At 40.3% G+C, this 23,382-nt stretch overlaps 1 protein-coding gene across 7 annotated transcripts in view; it reads right to left on the minus strand.

Moving 5' to 3' along the window:
* Tubgcp5 (tubulin gamma complex associated protein 5) overlaps positions 1 to 23,382 on the minus strand; it is a 42,723-nt gene that overhangs the window by 9,314 nt on the left and 10,027 nt on the right. For 4 of the 7 annotated variants that reach the window (XR_003849627.1, XR_003849628.1, XM_008833650.3 and 1 more), the window contains exons 4-16: positions 19,066 to 19,162; positions 18,422 to 18,501; positions 16,398 to 16,530; positions 13,631 to 13,748; positions 12,596 to 12,685; positions 11,704 to 11,797; positions 11,010 to 11,250; positions 9,292 to 9,494; positions 8,028 to 8,143; positions 5,954 to 6,222; positions 3,647 to 3,845; positions 2,865 to 3,053; positions 2,039 to 2,221 (exon numbers count right to left, since the gene is read on the minus strand). Coding sequence is in view for 5 of the 7 variants with exons in the window: in XM_008833650.3 (XP_008831872.1) it covers positions 2,039 to 2,221; positions 2,865 to 3,053; positions 3,647 to 3,845; positions 5,954 to 6,222; positions 8,028 to 8,143; positions 9,292 to 9,494; positions 11,010 to 11,250; positions 11,704 to 11,797; positions 12,596 to 12,685; positions 13,631 to 13,748; positions 16,398 to 16,530; positions 18,422 to 18,501; positions 19,066 to 19,162 (2,012 nt within the window). In the remaining 2 variants the exon portion in view is untranslated. The remainder of the gene's footprint in view (positions 1 to 2,038; positions 2,222 to 2,864; positions 3,054 to 3,646; positions 3,846 to 5,953; positions 6,223 to 8,027; positions 8,144 to 9,291; positions 9,495 to 11,009; positions 11,251 to 11,703; positions 11,798 to 12,595; positions 12,686 to 13,630; positions 13,749 to 16,397; positions 16,531 to 18,421; positions 18,502 to 19,065; positions 19,163 to 23,382) is intronic. The other 3 variants (XM_008833651.3, XM_029563811.1, XM_008833652.3) reach the window with 2 other exon arrangements.

Raw genomic sequence — 23,382 nt, forward strand, 5'->3', positions numbered from 1 at the left:
TGGGCTTATAGATCTGTACTACCTGGGTTTTGTTTTGTTTTTGAAATAGTCTCACTGTACTGTAGGCTGACTTCAAACTTCAATCCTCATGCCTCTTCTTTTGTAGTGCTGGGATTACAAGTGTGTATGTCCCAACAGCCAATTAAAAAATTTTAAATAATGGGTTTTGCCATAGATACTTAACAATGCTAGTAAGTTAATTACAATAAAAGACAAACTTGGAGACTAGAATGAGAGCTTGATTTTAGTCAAAGTCAGGCTAGAAAGACTGAGCCCCAAGTTCAAGTGCAGGGTGGGGACTAGAAGAGCGGCCTCCATGAGCCAGGCAGCACGCATGGCAGCTCCATAGCCTGTGCACAATGGGCTGTTTTTGCTTCAAGTTGCTGTGTCCTGCTCTATCTATGCACTCTTGATGGGCCTGACTCTGACCCTCACAAGAAAGCAAGCAACACAGAACATGGAAATGTCCATATGCCAGGCCCTATTCAGGTGCCATTTCTTTTTTATGTTATGTACAGAATGGTATTGTCAGTGATCACTCCACACTTAGAGATACTAGAGGATGATACCCGGATGCACATTCTGGAAGATTTAAAGTGAGGAGTTAACCTTCAATCCAGGTTAAGTAAGAGGTAAGGGCAGTATGTGATTATGAACTAGCCAACTCATTCCAAGGCACAGGCACTAGACATGGTGTTAATCGGCCAAGTGCTTAGATGCACCTACAAATACTTTGTCAGGTGTTGTACTGGGCAGATGACAGAAAGCTGATTCTCCTCACTCCAGCATGGAGCTATAGAGCTGCTTTCATGGCACAGAAGACAGAAGCTGCACCAGTGAGCAGACAGGCCATGAGTGGGAAAGCACATCACTGAAGGGGGCTGGGGGTGGGGTGGGGAGACCAGCATGTGGGGAAGCTGGAAGTATTTCCAAATACCTGAAATGTGAAGTGCAGAAGAGAGAAAACGGCATGTAAGTGTGTAAGATATGAGGCTGGAAAAACAAAGCCTGACAGTAAAAGGCTCCTTTTCTACCTGGTGAGGCACACAGAAGGGGCTGAACATGAGTGAGGAATGTCACTATGTGAGGGTCAAGTCCCTAGTGGAGGAAGGGAGTGAGGCTGAGCCAGTCAGGAGGGCAGAGGCAACCAGAGAGGTTACGGATAGCTTCACAGAGGCAAGACAGCCAAGGTTAACAACAGTGATGTTTAGGAACTAAGAGACAAGAAACAAGAGGGAGGCCAGCAGACCCGACAAGCTGGGCAGTCCCACGCAGTCATCTCTTAGTAGGCCTACCCTTCCATATCAGCTACCAGTTTAATCCATCCTTCCTCCCTTTCTTTCTTTGTGTGTGTGTGTAGGTACGTGTGGTGTGTACAATGTGTATGTATGTGCATGTGGCGGTCAGAGGTTGTGGAGGCCAGAGGTTAGTCACTCTGTACTTCATTCACCGAGGCAGTCTCTCATTGTACCTGGAGGAGGATCTGAACTATCATGGTCATGCTGTGGGGCAACTGCTTTATCTACTGAGCCATCTCCCTACCTTTTCTTTATATCTTGTCCTGAGGTCTAGGCTGGCCTCAAACTCCAGGATCAAATGATCTTGTCTTAACCCTTAACTACCTGGTACTACAGGCACATGGCACTACTACCATGTCTCAGCCTTGATTTTCTAATTTGCAAAATAACTAGTAAAACTCATAGGGCTTATGTGAGGATAAAATCATATATGTGGCACTTGGTAGGCAGAGGCAGGCAGATCTCTGTGAGTTTGACACCAGCCTGGTCTACGTAGTGAGTTCCAGGTCAGCTGGGGCTACAGGGAGACTGTGTCTCAAAAAGACAGGAAAAAAAAAAAACCAAAAAACAAAAATCAAAAACCCCAACAAAAAACAAAACCACATATGTGGTGTAGTTTGAATATCCCTCATATGCATGTGATCTGAATACTTAGCACAATATGCAAAAACTCATAGATGAACTCTTGGCATACTGTTTACTTTATAGTTTTTAAAGGGGAAGGCGCGTCCACACGTTACCGTGAACTGTCTTCAGGGTAGCGCTGTCCTACTGCTTCTTGGAGCTGGACATTCAGAAATGACACATTCTGCCAGGTTTCCTTTTCTCTTATTTTATCAAAAATTGATGTGTAGAAGTCATACATGGTATCTCCACCTTCCATCAAGAAAAAGTTCCTCATGGCCTGCAAGTATTCCACCAACCTCAAGAAGAGAGGAGACAAACAGCAGAATGTACTTTCAGCCCTACTGTGGGCTTCTGGGATGGTGCTGGGTGTGTGTACACCGACAGTCTGTCAGACAGGCGAACACATGCCATACATACAGTCAACTGCCCTCAAAAGACACTTGGCAAATCCCCAAAAGTAATTAAAATTTCATCATCCAAAGTAAATTTTCACTTAGCTAATATTTGGAGTATTTCATTCCAGCCTTATCCTACCACATTATATATCCTGCTTGTTAAGCTTTAGTTAAGCTAATTTCTATGAACTTTGTGAAAACTACACAGGAATATGGATATGGCAGAATTTAAAGAACTGGCCATTACTCCATGCTTGACAGCACACTCTGTGAGGACAGTTTCTGCACCTGTTTTGAATACTTCTCTTTTTCTTTTGAGATAGGTTCTCAGAAATAATCAGTTTACAACATAGTTAAATCCTGATGATTAAGTGATGTTTTCAAGACTGTTTATTACACATCCATTCTTTGAAATACAGATTTTTATCCCAGCATCAAAACCCACAAACCAAAACCCACAAAACTAAAAAAGAAAAATCTCAACTGCTATCAAAGTACAATCGTCAACTACAGATTACTTTTGAAGCTAAATACTCCTATTTACCTGTAATCTTTTTTTAAGGTCTGCATGAGATTTCCACAGCAATGTAGATACTGCTTATCAATATGAGGATAGAGGCAAGACCTCAGTGTTAATTCAAAAGTCTGGCATGTCACAGATTCTGAGGATCTATCCACGCATACATCACCACCAGCAAACTTCTCATGAAAGTCGCTCTGCTCCAAATACAACCTTCAATATTAAAATGTGAGTGTTCATTTTATGAGCTGCTGTTGATAGAATTCTAACAATCCAGAGTTTCACTTTTACCTCCAGTCTTCAGCTTACCAATTATTACAGGAAGAAACCCTTCTCCCCAGAACATCCTTTCTACATTGTTGCTGCCTTTAGGGTCAGGTACTGCAGTCACTTCTTCCATCAGTGCTACACATAGTGCATGCTGGTTGTCCAACAGCATGGCGCCAAGTGGGAATTAATAGCTTCCACTGTGTTTAAGTGCCTGAAAGCATCCTAAGCCCAATACCCATGTTACACATGGGGATACCCTGAGTTAATATGGGTCCTGCACCTGTCCAGCCTTTCAGAAGTACATTCTGAGTGAGGAGCAACACTCTTAGGGGTGGGGGTGGGGTGTACAGAGAGGCTAGCTGGGCCAGTTCTTTATACTTTCATAAATGAGGGAACAAAATGACACATTTGAAATAGGTGAACACAGCCTCTTATACTTCCTCCATTAGAAAGGATAGGAATTTCAGTTTTAAGGCGGAAAACCCTACCTGACAGAAACAACTATAAACTATGGCACAGATTTTCTCTATTCTCACCTTGCAAAGTTGATGGCCAGCAGTGGGTCATGAATGTCATCTAGCTCCAGATGCCTTTCTGCAATGGACTGCATCTTAATTAGGTTCTCCTTTGTTGCCTGCTGCTCAGTGAGGACCTGTGGAGTGGAATCTTCTCCATGCTGAAGACGCAACTGTATGGATTCCAGAAAGAGGGTATATAAGCTTTTTCTTTCTGCATCTGAAACAAAAATATGGAGGACGAGTTTTGATCTCCCAATTAGAAATAAATTTCATGGGGCTGGAGAGGGGGCTTAGGAGTTTAGATCGCCTGCTGCTCTTCCATAGGACCTAAAGTCAGTGGCTCATATCTGCTTGTAACTCTAGCTCCAGGAAGTCTAATGTCCTTTCTGGCTCCTCAGGAACCACACATAATGTACACTCATACAGACATATACACATACACATAAATAAAAATAAATCTTAAAAATTTTGTCTGCACAGAGCCTGATATTTTTCCTTTATCTATGAAGGCCTATTCCCGTTTTTTTTTTTTCTTTTTCAGACAGGGTCTCCCTGTAGCCCCAGCTGGCCTGGAACTCACTAAGTAGACGAGGTTGGTCTTGAATTCACAAAGATCCGACTGCCCCTGCCTCCCTAGTACTGGGATTAAAGGCATGCGCCACCACGCCCAGCCCTGCTTTTGTTGTTTTAATTTTACCTTTACAGTACAGTAAGCTCATATGATATCCTCAGTTAAATGAAATGTTCCTAATTAAATATCATACTATATAAGCCACTTTTATTCTGGACAGGATATCTAAATGAGTTACTATAATATTGTGAAGACCACAGGAGACTCACAGAGTCAACTGCATTGGAAAAGACACTGCCAACACTGGCCCTGTTAATACTCATCCAAGTTTACTAGTAAACTTAAATAAATTAATTAAACTTAAATAAATTACTTAAATTGGATCCAAAGCAGGCAAAAAACAAACAAACAAAAAACAAAACAAAACAAAACAAAAAACCCCAAAACAAAAAAACCCAAAGATTTTCTCAAAACCTCTGAATGTTGTCTGAACTTCTTATCAGCAAATTCAAACTGGCCAGGGTCTAGGTCCTCAAAAGCTGAACAGTGTACTACACCAAGAAATGCCAGAGGATTATTTTCAGAGGACCAGTTCTAAGGGATTAAGAGTGACAAAAAAACACATGTAGGGGCTGGAGAGATGGTTCAGTGGTTAAGAGCACTGATTGCTCTTATAGAGGACCCAGGTTTGATTCCCAGCACCCACATGGTGGCTAACAACTGTCTTAACTCCAGTTCTAGGGGATCTGATGCCCTCTTCTGATCTCTGGGCACTGCATGCCACAGGTGCACTTACATATATGTAGGCAATATACTCATATACATAAAATAAAAATAATAAAAAAAACCACGTGGAATTTATCAGTTACTTTCTAAACAGCACTATAAGCTTCCAAAGATGACTAGATTTTCAATTAAGAATAGTACGGTGAGCCATCTATCCAGACCCTCAGGTGCAGTTTTAAAAGAAGAGTTAAGGGGCTGGAAAGATGGCTCAACAGTTAAGAGCACTGACTGCTCTTCCAGAGGACCTGGGTTGTCTTTATGACCCTACTGCTGAAGACACCACACACTCTGGTTGCAGGACATAGAGAAATCAATCTTGAATTGGCCAGGAAACTCTCCCTGCTGGCTAGCATTTACAAAATGGAAGGTGGTATATAGGCTGCTGGAGGAAAAGACATCAACAGTGGGTCATAAAAACATAATGGTAAGAGGGCATAAAGTTGAGGGTGGATATGATCAAAAATATATTGTATGCAGCCAGGCGTGGTGGTGCACGCCTTTAGTGTCAGCACTCAGGAGGCAGAGGAAGCCGGATCTCTGTTAGTTCAAGGCCAGCCTGAGTTCCAGGACAGCTGGGGCTACAGGGAGACTCTGTCTCAAAAAGACAAAAAAAAAGAAAAAAAAGAAAAAAATATATTGTATGCATGAATAAAAATTCCAAATAATACAAATAATATATAAAAATGTTATAAAAAGTCAGCTGGGCCTGGTAGTGTACGCCTTTAATTATAGCACTTGGGAGGCAGAGGCAGGTGGGTCATTGTGAGTTTCGGATCAGCTAGGGCTATAGTGATATCCTGTCTCAAAAAGACAAAAAAGAAAAGGACGAAAATGTTATTTAAAATCATGGCTATTTCCAGGGACAGAAAAGGCTTTGATCACTTTGACAGTACACACTAATTAGGCATGTGAGGATGACAAAGGTGAAGGAAGAGCCACACCCAGGTCCAGGAAGACTTGCAGGCTACCTCTGGCTGCCGCCTGACAGGCCGAGCTCTCCGCACAGCGCAGGTTCTTCAGCAGCTGCATAGACTTGCCAGCCATAATGATCTGCTTCAGCACAGGCTTGAGGAAGGACACCATGGTGTGCTGCCGACTGGATGGACCCTGGTCACTGCCAGAGCTGGCGCTGGCATTGTCACTCATTTTTTCTTCATTTTCTGTCTTTTCTGATACGCTATACAATGTGTAAGTTGCATACCAGAAGTCTCTGTGATTTACTGGAACATTTTTGTTCCTATGGAGATTCAAAAGAATTTTAAGTGTTAATTTATGTTCCTTTAAAACAACAGTGTACGTTATTTTAGCTTAGGCAAGTTGTTTCAAAATATGTAGTATTCAAAAGTATAGTGATATCAATTTTAGTAAAAGGATTTTCAGGCCAAACAGGGCAGTTTTCACCTAACTTCAGTTTAACAAAGAAAAATAAACACTTGAATGGTAGAGGCAAAATGTAAGTGGAAATGCTTTCCTGAATTGGAATGAAAATATGACTACTTCAGGTCTCTTTAGAAACAGAAGGTAAGTTTGCCCACTTTTACCACATCCTGTAGAAAAAAGTACTTTCTACTTCTTTTCCTCCACAAAGATTCTTCTTTGTCTTCTTTTTTAACTCAGTGCTGGGGCCTGAACCCAGGGCACTGTGTATGCAGACAAGTGCTTTGCCCTAGCCACCCTCTCCCCCATTTTTATTTTTTCAAATCTTTATGTATAAAATGTGTGTTTATATAATGTGTATGTGCATTTATGCATTTATTTGTGTGAGTATAGGCACACATGTCTGGAGGTCTGAGGACAAGCTCAGGTACGTTGGTCTTTGCCTTCCACCTTCTTTGAGGCAGGATCTCTGTTGTTTGCTGTTGCCTGTTCTATCCCAGGCTGGCTGGCCAGTGAGCTTCTGTGGATTCTCCTGTCTTTACCTCCCATCCTGTTGTAGGGATGCTACATGGGTTACTGTGCCTGGCTGTATGTGGGTCCTGAGGATTTGAACTCAGGTCTTCATGATTGCACAGCAAGTGCTTTACCCAGGGAGTCATCTACTCATTCCATTTTTTTCCTTTTTTCATGCAAGAAACTGAACACAGTGCCTTGTGACAACTAAGCAAATGCTCTACCTCTGAGTCTCTCATAGATTAAGAGGCTACCCATCACTTTAGAATAGTCATTATCACATTTTCACAAACTTTCATGTAAGGTTGATTACAGAGAACCCTGTGACACATTTAAGATTCCGCTGATGGAAGGCCAGCCCATCCATCTGAGCACGTTACCTTTCTAGGCTCTAAGGACTTAGGGTTCCCTTTCCTGAGGGAGTTCAATGGATAGTTATCCAAACTATCAATAGACTCCACCTATCTTAACAGGTTATGTAACTGAAAACTGAGTTAACTGTACAAACAGTTTCCCACTGCAGTTTATGAGTCTGTTAAAAAAAAAAATCAACCGACTAAAGGGGAATGCTTTATCAAATATTATGTTAAGATAAAGTAGATTATTTTAAGAAATGAAGGCAATAAAGGCATATCCTATACTACTTTCATATCTTACTGATAACATAATGGAAACAATCTGAACCATCTGATACCATCTAAATTCTCTCATAGGAAGCAGTTTGCATTTAAAAATCATATACAATTTATAATTTGCTATGAAAAGACATGAACTGATATCAAACTCAAATTAAGGATATTTTTAACTGGCTGGGACCTGACATCTTTTTTTTTTTTTTTTTTTTTTGAGATAGGGTCTCTCTGTAGCCCCAGCTGGCTTGGAACTCACTATGTAGACCAGGCGCTGGCCTTGAACTTACACAGATTTGCCTGCCTCTGCCTCCCCAGTGCTGGGTTTAAAGGCATGCACCACCATGCCCGGCAGGACCTGACATCTTTTAAAGCTGCAGCAGAACATGCCTGTGCTACAGCAGCAACACAATTCTGCCATCTGAACTCTCTCAGCGCCACTGAAACTCAGCAAAGTATTCAGTATTGACGAGGGATCAAATAATAATGCCAAAACACAGCATCTCCTGCATTCAAAGCTTACCTCTGTATGATGAACTCCCTGGCGCCATCCCATAGGTGCCCATGAACGATCCATTCATCTACGGTCTGCAGGTAGGGACGCACTGTTTCCACCCAGAGAGAGAACAGGAGGGAAACCTAAGGATGACAGCTTGGATGGTTAGGGTTCAGAACTCCTATCTTAGGTTAAGGTAAAGATTAAACATTTCCAAATGGCTTTAAAAAAGTGATTGTATGTATTTTTTGAAACAAATTAAAATCCTTAAAACATACACTGTAAGAGCTTTATAAGAAATTCATCTAAATATAAGATGAATGTACTGTTTGCCATTCACATGGGAGGCCTCCTAAGAGTGAAAATCAGATTTTGCACTGGGACAGCCTGTTCACACAGTGCCACCAGTGAGATGTCCATCCAGAATGAGAAAATGGGGCTGGCAAGATGGCTCAGTGGGTAGACACTTGCCAACAAGCCTGATGAACTGAGTTTGATCCCGGGAACCTACATGGGGGAAGGAGACAACTGACTCTCTCAAGTTGTCCTCTGACTTCCACAGGCATGCCATGCCACATGTGCGACCCCCTCCCCCCGCCATAAGTAATAAAGAATGAGAACATGATTTCATACTCCTCTGGTTTCCAGGAGGAAAAATACTGCATAACTGAAAGAAACCCATCTCTATTATACACTGACTTCAACATTAAACTGGTGAAAAGATTAAGGGTTACACTAAACGTTGGGAGTACACCCAGAACACACTTCTTGAACGAGTCTCTAGTTGGTTTGTACTTGTATGTGTCCCAAAATGTATCACCTTAGCTCCTCTTCTTTGATAGGATCTTGCCATGTAGCCAGGATGGCCTCAAGCTCACAAGCCTCCTGCCTCAGCCTCCTGAGTATATGCACTTAGCACCATTATAACCATTTTAATATATTATGCTCAGCATTAACACTGAAGCTGCTACATTCAGAAAACTCTCCTCTTCCTCTTCCAATCCCTAGAAGTCTATTACACTGTTTCCATGAATGTGACTACTTTAGACACTTCATCACAGACCTGTGCTTTTAGGTTAAAACATTTACTATAAATATCTAGGTAAGTTGGTAGGTATTTTCATATCTTGCTTTCTCCTTGCTTCATTGGAGTAAGAAGCCAGTTGCTGTTGGCCTTGAATTTGGAAGATAACTGTGAAGCATTATTTCAGCATCATTTAACAAAGCATTATGACAGGCTATCTACCACTCTTTCATAATGCACTGTGGATCAGGCAGAAGTCCGACATACAGTTTGTTCAGAGGCTTCTCCAACATTATCATATTCAAGGATGGCCTTGTACAGGGTGTTAAGCAGGTGAGATGCCCGGACGACATTCCGAGTATCCGGGGGAACTTCTGCCACTCCAGTACTAAACACTTTGTGCAGAACCTTTAGTTGAGCCAATCGAGGTGCCAACTTGTCCACCACTATTGCAAGTGTTATTGTGGAATCTGTAAGTAACCATAAGTCAAAATGAATGGCAAGGGAAAAATCTGACTAACATGTAATAGAAATACCAAATAAAGCTGTATCTTTGACTGATGGAAAGGAATGGCCAAACGGATGGAGGTAGGTTTCCATATCATATCATAAAGTGCTAATTTCCTCAAGGAAGAAGAAGCTGTCATAAATCAGAGAAAAAGATAATTCAAGTGAAAAATGATGTATAAAAGAACTGAAAATTAACAGAAAAGGAAGGTAAGTGATTCTTAAATATATAGAAAGGTACAGAACTTCACTTAGAAGAACATTAAGCAAACTCCCCTACCACAGGCTCCTAGTTTAGTGAGGGGGCAGGGAGGCTACCAAGTGGTGGCTCAATCAAGTTCCTAAGTGGTGACAGCACAGCTCCTTATCCCAAACATCAAAGGAATTGTACATTTCCATACCTGTGGTGAACAAAGATGCTCTGTCTCCCCACCCAAAGCATGCAATACCAGCAAAACTTATGTTGGGTCTGCAGTCTGGCTAAGGTGCTGCTGGGTCATGTCAGTTTCCTAGCTAACACTACACTATAATTAAGGAAGATTCCACTGCTAGGAGGAACAGGAAAGGCAAAGGGAGCTCTTTCTATCACTCTGCCGTAGTGGAAGACAAAAGGGGGTTAAAAACTACATTGTCAATCCTTTTCTACCTGTCATATTGGTGAAGACCAAAACATTCAGTAACACATGACAAGACCCTGCTAATAAGAGCATAAATTTGTTGATTTGTACTTTGTTGTAGAGCAATGTAGAAAAATCTAGCAAAATCACATATCACCACATAGTCTTTGACCCAGCAATTCAATTTTTATAAATCTTCCTTACAGAAAATAGGCTGTATGCATGTGACTACTGTAGTGTGTAAATGGTAATCACTGCAGCTGCGCTGGTAAAGAGTGGAGTGGAAGCAATCCACCTGTCCTTCATGGGGAATTGGGCTACCATATGGCCCCAAACAGCCTGTAAAAAGAAATAAGCTCTATCACATGTTTATATTCAAACCAGAAAACAATCTGAAGAGAGTGTGCATTCCAGAGGAAGCGCAAGAACCTGGCTATCCTGGGAGGGGAACTGGACAAGAGGAAGAGTTTTCACTGCAAGCTGCTTTGTATTTTGGGGATCTTTAGAAATTTTTAAGAACTTGAAAAAAAAATTATTTTAAAATTTTATTACATTTATTTATTTGTGCATGTGTGTATGGGGGAGGGTGGATATGTATGCACCACAGTGTGTGTGTAGAAGTCAGAGGACAACTTGTGGGAGCCAGCTGGGTGCCGGGTAGAACAAATCGTCAGGCTTGGTGGCAAGTGCCTTTACCTGTTGAGCCATTTCACTAGCCCTAAAATAACTTTAAAAATGAATGCATTTATGAGCATTACTTATCTGCCATGCAATTTTCAAACCATGTATCAATAAATATATAACTTCAGTAACATTCAAAATGGATTACACATCTTATGAATTAAAAAAACTTCTACATACCATTATTGATGATGCACTTCTCAATTTCTGTAAGTTCTTCTTTGAAGCTAATGAAATATTTGTAAAGGGCCCACATGAAAGCCTGGTAAGTTCTAAAAGGAGCTTCAGGCGACTTCCTAGAACTGTTTCCTGGTGACAGGCTTTCAGAGTTGTGCCCCATGACCTCATCAATGAACTCCTGCAGTCGAAACACGACCTGGCCGTACACTGCAATTTGTTCCAGCACAGATCGCAAACAGTTCTAAGACAGATGCCAAATGAAAGTATTTAAAGTCAGCCTTCTGCAAATGTTCAAGTTCACTTCCCCCTCACTGTAAAAGATTGTTTCTATGACTGTTTTAAACTGTGTGGTACAAGACAAAGTAATATAATGATGATGAATTTAGTTCATATTCAAAGGAAACAGTGAACATCAATTTCTACATACTATAGAACTATTGCTTATACTTTTAAAAACATTTATAAACTGTAGGCAAAATCTTTATAGTATACAGATTTCTCAGTACAGAATAAAAGAGAATGAAATCAAAACTAAGTGAGTCACAAATAAAGAATTGGTTAGGCACTATAATGTGCATAACTTAATTTTACTTTTTAGATTTTTCACTATATTAAAAAATTTTAATATTGTAAAAAAATTTTAAATGATACTGCTAACACTTATAAATTCTATTTAGTAACACAAATAACTTACATGTGTCAAATGAGTTACAACAATATTGTTTCTCACAGTTACCTTCCCGTCTATCAATTGAAATATAAATAGCTTTTTCACTCCTGAAAGCAACCTGAAATAAAATAAAAAAGAGGAATGTACTTTAAGTCTACTAAAATATTCACTAAAGTGAACTGAATAAAGTCTGGCTAAGAAACTTCTTTTTGTCTTTTTCAGATAGGGTCTCCCTGTAGCCATTAGCTAGCCTTTAATCCAAGCACTCAGGAGACAGAGGCAGGTGAATCTCTGTGAGATTGAGGACAGCCTGGTCTATACAGCAAGTTCCAAGCTAGCATCACCACACCTAGCTTGGTTAAAAAAATTTTATTGCACATTCAGAATTGCCAGACAATAGACGAGACAGCAAGAAAATGTAAGGTTATCAAACTTCACCTAGTTAACTTAAGATTCAAGTTATTTCACCATCATCTTAGAGAGAAGCTCAACATTCGAAGTCCCTGCCCCACGTACCTGAGAATACAAAGAGCCCATCCCAGTCTAACAGGCAAAATGTTAGTACCATGCTTCATGGTGAGAAAGCCCCAGCCCAGGGTCCCCACAGGAACAGCCCTACATGAGCATTAGACTCCCACCTCCTGCACAGGCAACTCTCAGAGACACTTCTTAGAAAAAGCAGTCAGCAACAAACCTTGCTTTGAACTCAGATATTCAAAAATGACGGTCTAGTCTAATGCTAAGCTACTTAAAACGGAAAAGAAAATGCCAAAATCTCCCAGTCTCAGAGAAATCTGAAGTGTGAACTTCATCCCCAGCAGCCTGCTTCTAGTTTGCATGTGGAAATTCCGTGAATACATTCCCTTTACAAAAATAACTTTTCAGTAGTAAAATCCTCCAGGCTAATGAGTCTTACCATAGGGTTTCCCGAATAACTTGTGTCTCAGTAACAACCACCTTGTCATCTGGAATATACAGTGGATCACTGCTATACAGGTGTTGGTCCCTGTTAAATAGCAAACACCAAAGGTCAATAGAAGTTTTTAGGTAAAATTACTTGTCTCAATGAATATACGTAGTTTTACAATCTTAACGATCAATCAACAAATAAACACAATAAAAGCCTTAAAGTGCACTGCACTCATATTGATTTTCCACCTTCACTGGAGAAGCATTTTCAAAGCAATTCCAATTGTTATGTTTATTATTTGCTATGATCAAGCAAAACCTTAAACTATGCAATGTGTTTTTGGGAAAAGTTAGGGTATTTTTTATAAGTACACCAAGAGAGAAATTAAATACTAGCCTAATAGATAGCAATCCAATTATACTGAAAATAAAAATAGTATCATTAATAATTTCATTACTTTAAGTATTAACTAATTAAAAGTTGTTCAAGGGATATGGTGGTTTCAATGAAAATGCTCCCCATAGGCTCCAAGTATTTGGACATTTTGTTCCCAAATGGTGCTGTTTTGGGAGGTCTTAGAAGGTATGGCTACACTGGAGGAAGCATGTCATTGGGAGTGGGCTTAGAGAGTTCTTAAGCCTTGATGGATTTCAAGTCATTCTCTTGCTTCCTGTGCCTGCTTGAAGATGTGAAAGCTTAGCTTCTGCTCCTCCTCTAGTCACCTCTGCCACCATGCCTCCCCACCATGCTGGACTGTAACTCCCCTGGAACTGTAAGCTCAAATAAATTCTTCCTTCTATAAGTTGCTTTGGTCAGTGTTTCTATCACAGCAACAGAAAAGTAACTAATACAAGAGGCTTGGGTCAGCTTAGTAGGACAATGCTTTTTAACATATACAAGGCCCTGGGTTCAATTTCAGTACAGTGTCTACAGAAGTCTACAATTCAAGGATGTATTTGACTTAAATAACAAATCAAAGTGAATGTTTAAACATCCAAGTTCCTTCTATCATTACACTAAATGAAAAGTTCAATTTCTTACCAGACAGCAGCTAAATTGGAGTGTAAATGTAAGCTGTGCAAAACCCGGGAGCGTCTGGTTGTCCAGTACTGCCGGACCACATGCTGTTCCAGCCAGCTTCGGCTACCTGGCTCATCTACTGGAAGAAATGTAATACCTGTCAATTTAACGGTGTATTATGTCCCTTCATCTCCGGGTGACCAAGTCTCTCCTTGGAAAGAGACTATCCAGGAAGGCCCTCCCATTGCCACTACTTAGCCTGTGAACTAGAGGGCTGGCCTACACTCGCTCAAATTGTCACAATGAAGACATAAAGTTTAAGAATTAGGAGGAGATAAAACTGTGAATGTCTGCAGATAATACTAAATTACCTATATAAAAACCCAATGGAATCAACAAACTATTAAACTGAAGATGAGAATTCAGCAAGAATGCTGAACCCAGGCAAAGTGCAGAAACCAGAGGAGCTCCCCCAAACCCGGAATAAGAAAGCAAAAGCCTCCAACTGGCAATATTTGTAACAATAAAAATTTAACAGACATAGAAATGAATACTTGAGAATTTTAAAGTGAACATTACTGGGCCAGGCCTGTGCCTTAATCCAGCACTTGGGAGGCAGAGGCGGGCAGATCTCTCTGAGACTGAGGTCAGTCTAGTCTACATAGCAAACTCCAGGCTAGCCGGGGCTACAGGGAAACCCTTTCTTAAAAAACCAAAAAAGAACATTACCAATAAACAAAGAAAAATTTCACAGGGCTGGGGCTGTACCTCAGTGTCAGAGCCCTTACCTAGCATTCACAAGACTCTATGTTCAATACCAAGAAAGTAAGCAAATACATAAAATTTCTAAAACATAATACAAGGTAGAATATAGGTTTAATAACAGTAAGGATGGCAATCCTCCTCAAGTTAATCTATAGGTTCACTAAAACCCTAATCAAAAGTCCAGCTGAACTTGTCATTCTGCTTCTAAAATGTCTCTCAAAGAATACAGGTTCACATAGCACTAAGATATTTGAAAAGCACAAAGGAAGGGATTGGAAGACTTGCCTTCTGTATACGAAGACACAATATCACAAAGCCACAAAAATAGCCTATCTATCCTTGGGCAGACTAGCACTACGGTGACAGACAGAAAATCTGCAATAAAGTACAAAGGGGCACCTGGCATATGACAGTGTGGAAAGAATGAGTTATAAAATCAGTGCTGCTGAGAAAACTGGGTCATGAGGTAGCAGTAAAGTAAACTGTATCCTTAGCCTCATGGCAAACAAATTGGCCCAATTCAACAGTATTTAAACAAACACAAGAAAAAAATACAGGGAAATGGTTATTTTAATTTCAAGACCCAAATACTGTCCATTTGAAAAATTCAGATTTTTTGAAAAAGATTTAAACATTTTATTTATTTGTGTGTGTGTGTGTGTGTGTGCGTGTGATGAGCATAGTGTCTGAGGAGGCTAGAAGAGTGCTGGATTTCGTGGAACTGGAGTTATAGGCAGTTGTGAACTGCCCAACATGGGTAATGGGAACTGAATTCAGGTCCTCTAGAACAGCAGCAACTTCTTTTAACTGCTGAGTCATCTCTCCAGACCCCAAAATTCATAGGCAAAAAAAAAAAAAAAAAAAAAAAAAAAATCCAGGTTCCCTTTGAAGGATATTGTGGAAAAACTAAGTGAGATGACTAAAAGCTATCTGTAAAATGCCTAAACCCAAGATATGATGTCAACTGGTACTGACAAAGAACTGTGGGGTCGAGAGCAGGAAGTTCACAAAACCCCAAAGGAGCTTGGCATGGTGATACACTCCTATGATCCAGAACTCACAAAGCAGAGGCTGGTGGATGGACTCAAGTTCAAGGCCAGCCAGGCTACAGCAACCCGGTCTAAAAGGAAACTCCAAACTACAAAGCAACAAAATTGAATGAATCCAATGGAATGACCAGCAAATGACACTAAATCAGCAAGAAATTCACAAAAATGACAAGCTAACAGGTACATGAGAAAGTCTTAAATAACCAGTAGTCAGATTAGTGAAAGCAACTTGGGGCCTATCAATAAGGGAACATGTAATGGAAATATGAAACTGCAAACTGCAGAATCCTGCACAGTAATTAGGGGCAAAGGAAGACAAGGTCCTAGAGTACCATGGACAGATCTTAGTAGTCTTATGAAAAGGTAAGAGAACAAAATTTACATATAATGCCAGTTACATAATTTAATACCAACCAACACAATGTTTCACAAAAACTCAGCATATTAAGAACATATAGACAACAAATGCCAGTAACTTGGTTGACAGAGAAAGGGAAAAGGGAGTGGGAATCAGAAATAAGGGAAGAAAAACCATGACAAATTGGCATCATCTGTGAGTGTCCAGCATTTTCGAGTTTCTACCAATTCATAGTTGCTCACTAATAAATGAAAATGCATTAAAAAAAAAAACAACCCAAACCTCCAAACCCTGCATGTATCTTTCCCCTCTATTTAGTTACTAATTTAGGAATGTTAATCCTTTTCCAATTTTTTTTTTAAAAAAGGGGAAACATTAAACATTTAGAATTAAGTTATCAGAACTATTAAAAAAAGTACATCCTAATTTTATAGTGCTACTTTTTAAAAGTGATGCCAGGGATCTGATCCTGTTGTTACAGTTTCTTCTCAGGCACATATACATAAGAACTACTATTAGTTTAAGATTTGTCTTGTTAACGATGGCAGGACTTATCTGCCAAGAAAGCTTTGAGAACTCTTGTCAGTAAACCCCAGCACTCAACCATGTGCAATACCTTTCCAGTCAACCTGAGGCCCCCTTCTGTTGTGATCCTGTTCTTCTAATGGGGTCCTGTCTACTTGTATCCCAGAGTCTTCTCGGCTTAAGGGCTGTTGTGCATCTTCATCGTCACTATCTTCTGACCAATTCTGATTTAAAGAGAAAAAAGACCTTACTGCTGAAAATGTAAAACCTAGACTGACTTAGGTTTAAAAACAAAGCACAGCCGGGTGTGGTGGCGCACATCTTTAATCCCAGCACTTGGGAGGCAGAAGCAGGCAGATCTCTGTGAGTTCAAGGCCAGCCTGGTCTACATAGTGAGTTCTAGAACAGCTGGGGCCACAGAGAGACCCGGGCTCAAAAAGACCAAAAAAACCCCCAAACAAACAAAAAAACAAAGCACATTTCAGAAGAGCCAAAGCTTTCCAGCAATATGGACAGAAAAGCTAGTTTCTGTAACAGAAAGAGTAAAAATCCCAAGATTATGGATCCTAGCCTATAATGTATACATGCATATGCAAGTGTGGATAAAGCCTAAATATTTAAAAAGGAGACCTAGGGGCAGGAGAGATAGCTCAGCAGTTAAGAACCTAGTTGTTCTTGCAGAAGACCCGGGTTTGAATCCCAGCACCCACATGGCAGCTAACAACTGTCCGTAACTCCAGTTCCAGGGGCTCCGACAGCCTCTTCTGTCTTCCATGGGCATTGCACAACATAGGTGCACTTACCTACATGCAGGCAATACACATATATACATAAAATAAAAATAATAAAATATTTAATAAAAGAATACATGGAAATGTTCCTATTCACATTGCTGGGGAAAAAAGTTCAGGAGTCATGAAAGAGCTATGTAACTCTATCTTTTTTCCCTAGATTTAACTCCATCATAGATTCAATTTTTCATGGTAGATATGTGAATTCAACTTTTTGTGTACTGAAGTAACAAGAACCATTTCTGCATTCCAAAAGAATCCAACATGTCATTCATCTGAAGTAGTGATTGTGAAAGCAGGGCTTTCTTTTAATTCCACTGACATTGCTGCAGTAGAAATTAGACACGACTGGTCACTGAACACACTTGTCCTTTTAACCCTTACCCATTTATAAAGCAATTAAAAACAATTTGCTCCGGGGGGAGATGTTTTGTAACCTGAAAATTCCCTCTTTTAACTTCTATTTATAACTATACCAAATCATTCTATTATAGTACTACCTAATATCTAAATTGTATTACTATACATAAAATATGCTTTTTAAAATTAAAAAAAATCTCTAGTCCTTTAAGGATACTTGTATTTAATCCTAGTACTAGTAATTTGGTGCAGAATCTTAACAAAATCTTTGATAATTCACTTAAAAAATATTTTTAAATTACTATTTATTTATTTTATCTTTTTGAGACAGGGTCTCCTTGTAGCCCAGCTGTCCCAGAACTCACTATGTAGACCAGGCTGGCCTCAAAATCACAAAGATCCGCCTGCCCCTGTCTCCCAAGTGCTGGGATTAAAGGCGTGTGCCATTAAATTGCATTTTATTTTGAGTGCATGGATGTGTTATGAGCAGGTTCACATGTCAAGGTCAGAAGACAACTTGAAGGAGTCAATCCTCTCCTTGTACCATGTGGGCCCCAGTGATCCAAGTGAGGTTGTCAGGCTTGGCAACAAGCACCATTACTTGCTAAGCCATCTCTCCAGCCCAATTTCTTTCTTTTTTAAAAAATATTTTATTTATGTTTTTTATGTGTATGAGTGTATTGCCTGAATGTGCTAAGTACACTCGTGTCAGGCAATGCCCACGGAGGTTAGAAGAGGGTGTCGGATCCCCTGGAACTGGAGTTACGGATGGCTGTTAGCCGCCATGTGGGTGCTGGGAATTGAATCTGGGTCTTCTGTAAGAGCACTCTAGTGCTCTTAACCGCTGAGTCATCTCTCCAGTCCCCTCCAGCCCCATTCTTTAGCTAAGATGATTTAAGGCAGAATGACACTTTAAGATTATTTCTATTACTTAGACATGAACAGCAAAGCCACTGCCACTTACTGGTGTGTCCACATTTGGACCAAGGTCAATTTCTTCGCCTTCCATCAAGTATTTTCCCCAGTCAAAATCATCTTTCTTTTCTAAAATGTAATAAGAGAACCTTATTAGCTTTGTCATCAATATCTGGCAAAAAATCAAGAACAAAAACAGAAAAAACCCAAACAAACAACAAAAAACCCTCAAAAAAACTAAAACTACAAGGAAAAAAGTTCACATAAAACTCAAAACACATTCAAGAAACAAAATTTAAAAACACTGAGATACTTGGGCCCAGGATGTAGCTCATGCTTGCCTAGATGCATGGAGTGCCAGGCTTGACTCCCCAATATCGCATAATGGGTAAGGTGGCACACACCTGCAACCCCAACACTTAAGGCAGGAGGATCTCAAGTTCAAGGCCATCCAGGCTTACGTAGTGAGGCTAGCCTAGGATTCATGAAACCTTATTTTATTTTTTAGTCTTTTTGAGACAGGGGCTTCCTGTAGTCCCAGCTGGCCTGGAACTCACTACATAGACCAGGCTGGCCTTGAACTCACAGGGAATCGCTTGCTTGCCTCCCGAGTGCTGAGAATTATAACACAGAGTGGAAAAAAGCAAATTTTGATAATTAAATAACACAATAGATTTTTATCTGGTAACATACCCACTTCTTTATCTCTGGGAGTTTCCACGTAATTGCTGTTTGAAGGTGAATCGGACAGACACAGGAGGAGTGACAGTATGGAGTAATGTGCATCTGTCTTTAACACAAATGAAGAAGCTGAGTCAATCTGAAACTCGTTAGGTGCTTCCTTAAGTACATGACCGCTTTCCACCCACTGAGAAAAAATGAGTTATCTGAAACAAATTCTAACCTTTAAACTTCTTTCAGAGTTCAAATGTTTACATACAAGGAACCTCAAAGTCACATGTGGCCTGGTTCTGTAGTTCTAACAAGTATAAGACATCTGAGTACCAGTTTTTATCCCTAGAACAACTGTACTATCTTTCTTTCAGAACATGACATTATGGCTAAAAGGGGGTTATCCTCTTATGGCAATATGTACCCTGAGGATTAAACACGTTCAATAATGACATAGTGCTCTATATTTTATTTAATCAGTCTTTTATTAATAATTTAGATTTCCCCCTATCTTTGCTACAACAAACTTAACATTCTTTCATAATTGTGAGAGTTTACTTGTCTAAAAATTTGTTAAGTCAAAAAGTATTTGTGTTTGGAATTTTATGGATCAAGGATCAGTATCAAAATAACTTCCATTAAAATGACACGTACTAGCTGGGTGTAGTGGCACATGCCTTTAATCCCAGCACTCCTGAGGCAGATCTCTGTGAGTTCAAGGCCAGCCTGGTCTACATAGTGAGTTCCAGGACAGCTGGGCTAAAGGGAGACCCTGTCTCAAAAAAAAAAAAAAAAAACCCACATACTTGCATTCAGTACAAATACTGCCACCATGCCCAGCTGGAAATCTAGAACTTTAATTGTAGTCAATCACACAGGTACTAGGTGTTCCTAGACCAGTGCCCTTGCCAAATATTCTAGAGTCCTGAGCTCAGGGGCACAGGGAGCCAATGCTGGACATCAGACACGGCATTTAAGATAAGACTGAGAGGGCTGGCAAGAGGGCTGGCAAGCAGGTAAAGGTGCTTCAGAGAGAAGGAAAATGACACAGGTCAGAAAATTGGATTTATATAAAAAAAAAAACAGAACATCAGGTAGGGAAAAACCAGCAAAATACATACTTGCATTTTCCATTTTCATAGTTGATTCAGGTAAGAAGCATTTTTTTTCAAAATCCTAAAATCAGCAATGTATTCAGTGAAACAAGTGAAAGTAATGCTCCAGGAAGGGGGCAGGCTCAGGACTATGTTAGAAGCACTCATGCGAATCACAGCTCAGCAGTTAAGAGCACTGGCTGCTCTTCCAGAGGATCCAGGTTTGGGTCCCAGCACCCAATGGCGGATAACAACTGCCTGTAACTCCAGTTCCAGGGGATGTGACACTTTCTTCTGGTCTCTATGGGCACTGCACTCACATTAGGTACACTTACATATATGTAGGGAAAACACTTATAAACATAAAATTTAAAAATAAATAAAAGATCTTTCCTGGGTGGGTCCTGCAGTGCCCACAGCACCTTGACTCCCTCAGCCTCATTCACCCTCCCAGCTCCCCTGCCCCTTCTCTCCTCCTAGCCTGGGTATTGGCCCATTTCTTGTATTGGTACCCCAGACCCCTGGACTGACCTCTTGGCCCAGAATCCCATCGCTGCTTCCTGATCCTTCACATCCAGGCCAACCCAATCCCTCCCTGCAGTCCCCAGGAGCCCTCTGGACCTTGTCCCGCCCCCCACCCCTTGCATCCCTGGGCTGCACAGAAACTTGCTTCCTGGTGCCAGCATCTTTCCTAGGTAAGTCCCATGGTGCCCACTGCGCCTTGACTCCCCCAGCCTCATTCACCATCCCTGCTCCCAACCCCATCTCTCCTCCTGGCCTGTGTACTGGCCCATTTCTTGTCTTGGCACTCCAGACCCCTGGGCTGACCTCTTGGCCCAGAGTTCACACTGCTTCCTGATCCTTTGCATCTAGACTAATCCAGTTCCTCCCAGTAGTCCCCAGGAGCCCTTGGGGCCTCTTCCTTCCCCCACCTCCCTTTGTATCCCTGGGTGGCATAGCCACCAGCTTCCTGGGACCAGCATTTTTCCTGGGCCCTGCTCCCAGGCCAGCCTAGCCCCCAAATTCCTAAGGTCAGCATCTTTCCTGGAGGGATTCAGATCTTAGGAGAAAGTCTGAAAGCATCTGATCCTCATCTGACTTGGGCCTCTGTGGGAATGCCTGAAGACAAAAGCAATTTGACCACTCCAGTATAAAATCAAAGGCAGAACAGGAAGCCTAAACCAACCAGCTTTTCATGCCCAACAAGAAAACCACAAAGGCACACAAAATTTACAAAAAGTAGACCTAAACTCAATAAAGGAAGGCTTGAGTCTCACATAAGAATCAGAAACTACAAAAGAAATCCAAATGTCAAAGTCACAGAGAAAAAAATTACATGAAAACCCAAAATAATATACCTTCACCAAGTACCAACAGTCCTGTAGAGGAGTACAATAAGAATCCCCTAGAGTAACACAGGACATGGAACTCAAAAGAACAATTATAAACATAATAAAAGAATTCAGTGAATTTAAAGAACACACAAAGATATCAAATAACTGAAGGAAGATAGGGATAAACTTCTGAATGAATTCAGAAAAGAGCTAGAAATATTGAAGAAAACTCAGGCTGAAATGAAGAAGGAAGTGAAACACTCAGTAAGCCAATTAGAATAAACAGGAGAAAGCCTCAGGGTGAACATCATGGAAATACAAATATATGGCTGAATTAAATGATGAAGACAATCCAGGACTTGAGAAGTGAATTCAGGAAAGGGAGAGAAATACTGAAGAAAACGCAAGCTGAAATGAAGATGGAATTTAAAAACTTGATAACCCAATAAGAAAACTTGGGGGAAAAGAAGAACCCCAGGTCAATGGCACAGACCAGATCTTCAACAGGATTATAGAAGAAAATTTCCCAAAATTAAAGAAAGACATGTCCATACAAATACAAGAAACATATAGAACACCAAATAGACAGGACCAGAAAAGAAACTCTTAATGGTACGTCATAGTAAAAACACTAAACGTACAGAACAAAGAGACAATACTGAAAACTGCAAAAGAAAAACAAGTCACATATAAAGGAAAACCCATCAGAGTTACAGCTGACTTTTCAATGCAAACTATGAAAGCCAGAGGAGCCTGGACCAAAGTATTCCCAGTTCTAAATGACCACAGACGCTAACCCAGATTACTTTACTCAGCCAAAATGTCTATCATAGCTGAAGGGGAAAGAAAAATCTTCCATGACATAAATAGGCTGAAAGAATTCATGTGCACAAAACCAACCCTTTAGAGAAGAGTTCTTGAAGCAATACAAAGAGCTTAAGAAAGGAATGACTATACCCAAGGGGTTAAGAGAAACTCAATGAAGGTATAAATGTGGAAATGCACAGCTATACCAAGAATGTGAACAAAAATGGCAGGAATCAAAACACATCTTTCATTAATAACTTTAAATATCAATGGACTGAACTCCCCAGTCAAAAGACACAGACTAGGTGAATGGATTAAGAAACAAAACCTAACTTTTTGTTGTCTGCAAGAAACTCATCTCACTTTCAATGACAGGCATTATCTTAAGGTAAAAGGATGGGAAAAAAATATACCAAGTGAATGATACTAAGAAAAAAGCAGGCATTGAAATTCTAATATCTGATAAAATAGACTTTAAACTAAAAATAATCAGAAGAGATAAAGAGGGTCACTTCATTCTGATCAAAGGAACAGCTGACCAAGAAGATATTACAATCATGACTATATATTCACCAAACTCTGGTGCACCAAACTTCATAAAAACAGTACTATCGGACTTTAAGACCCAGATTAATCCCAACTCATTAATAGTAGGGGATGTCAATACACCATTGTTTCCATTAGATAGGTCAACAGGACAGATAATTAATAGAGACATCTGAATTGAACAATACCACATATCAAATGGACCTAACAGATATCTACCCAATATTCCACCCAAGCACCAAAGAATATACTTTCTATTCAGCGCCCATGACACCTTCTCCAAAATCAACCACATACTGGGGCAAAACAAACCTCAACAAATACAAAAAAATTGAAGTAATTCCATGCCTTCTATCAGACCACAATGCAATAAAGCTTAAAACCAACAACGGTGGAAACTCTAGTAACTACATGAACACATGGAGATTAAACAACACACACCTGAATGATGACTGGGTCAAAGGAGAAATTAAAAAAGAAATAAACGTATTCCTGGAACTAAATGAAAAGGACAATACAACACAACAAAACCTCTGGGACACGTTGAAAGCAGTCCT

The sequence above is a fragment of the Nannospalax galili genome, unplaced genomic scaffold (genome assembly GCF_000622305.1).
Source record: "Nannospalax galili isolate Female #2095 unplaced genomic scaffold, S.galili_v1.0 scaffold135, whole genome shotgun sequence".
Classification (NCBI taxonomy): Eukaryota; Metazoa; Chordata; class Mammalia; order Rodentia; family Spalacidae; genus Nannospalax; species Nannospalax galili.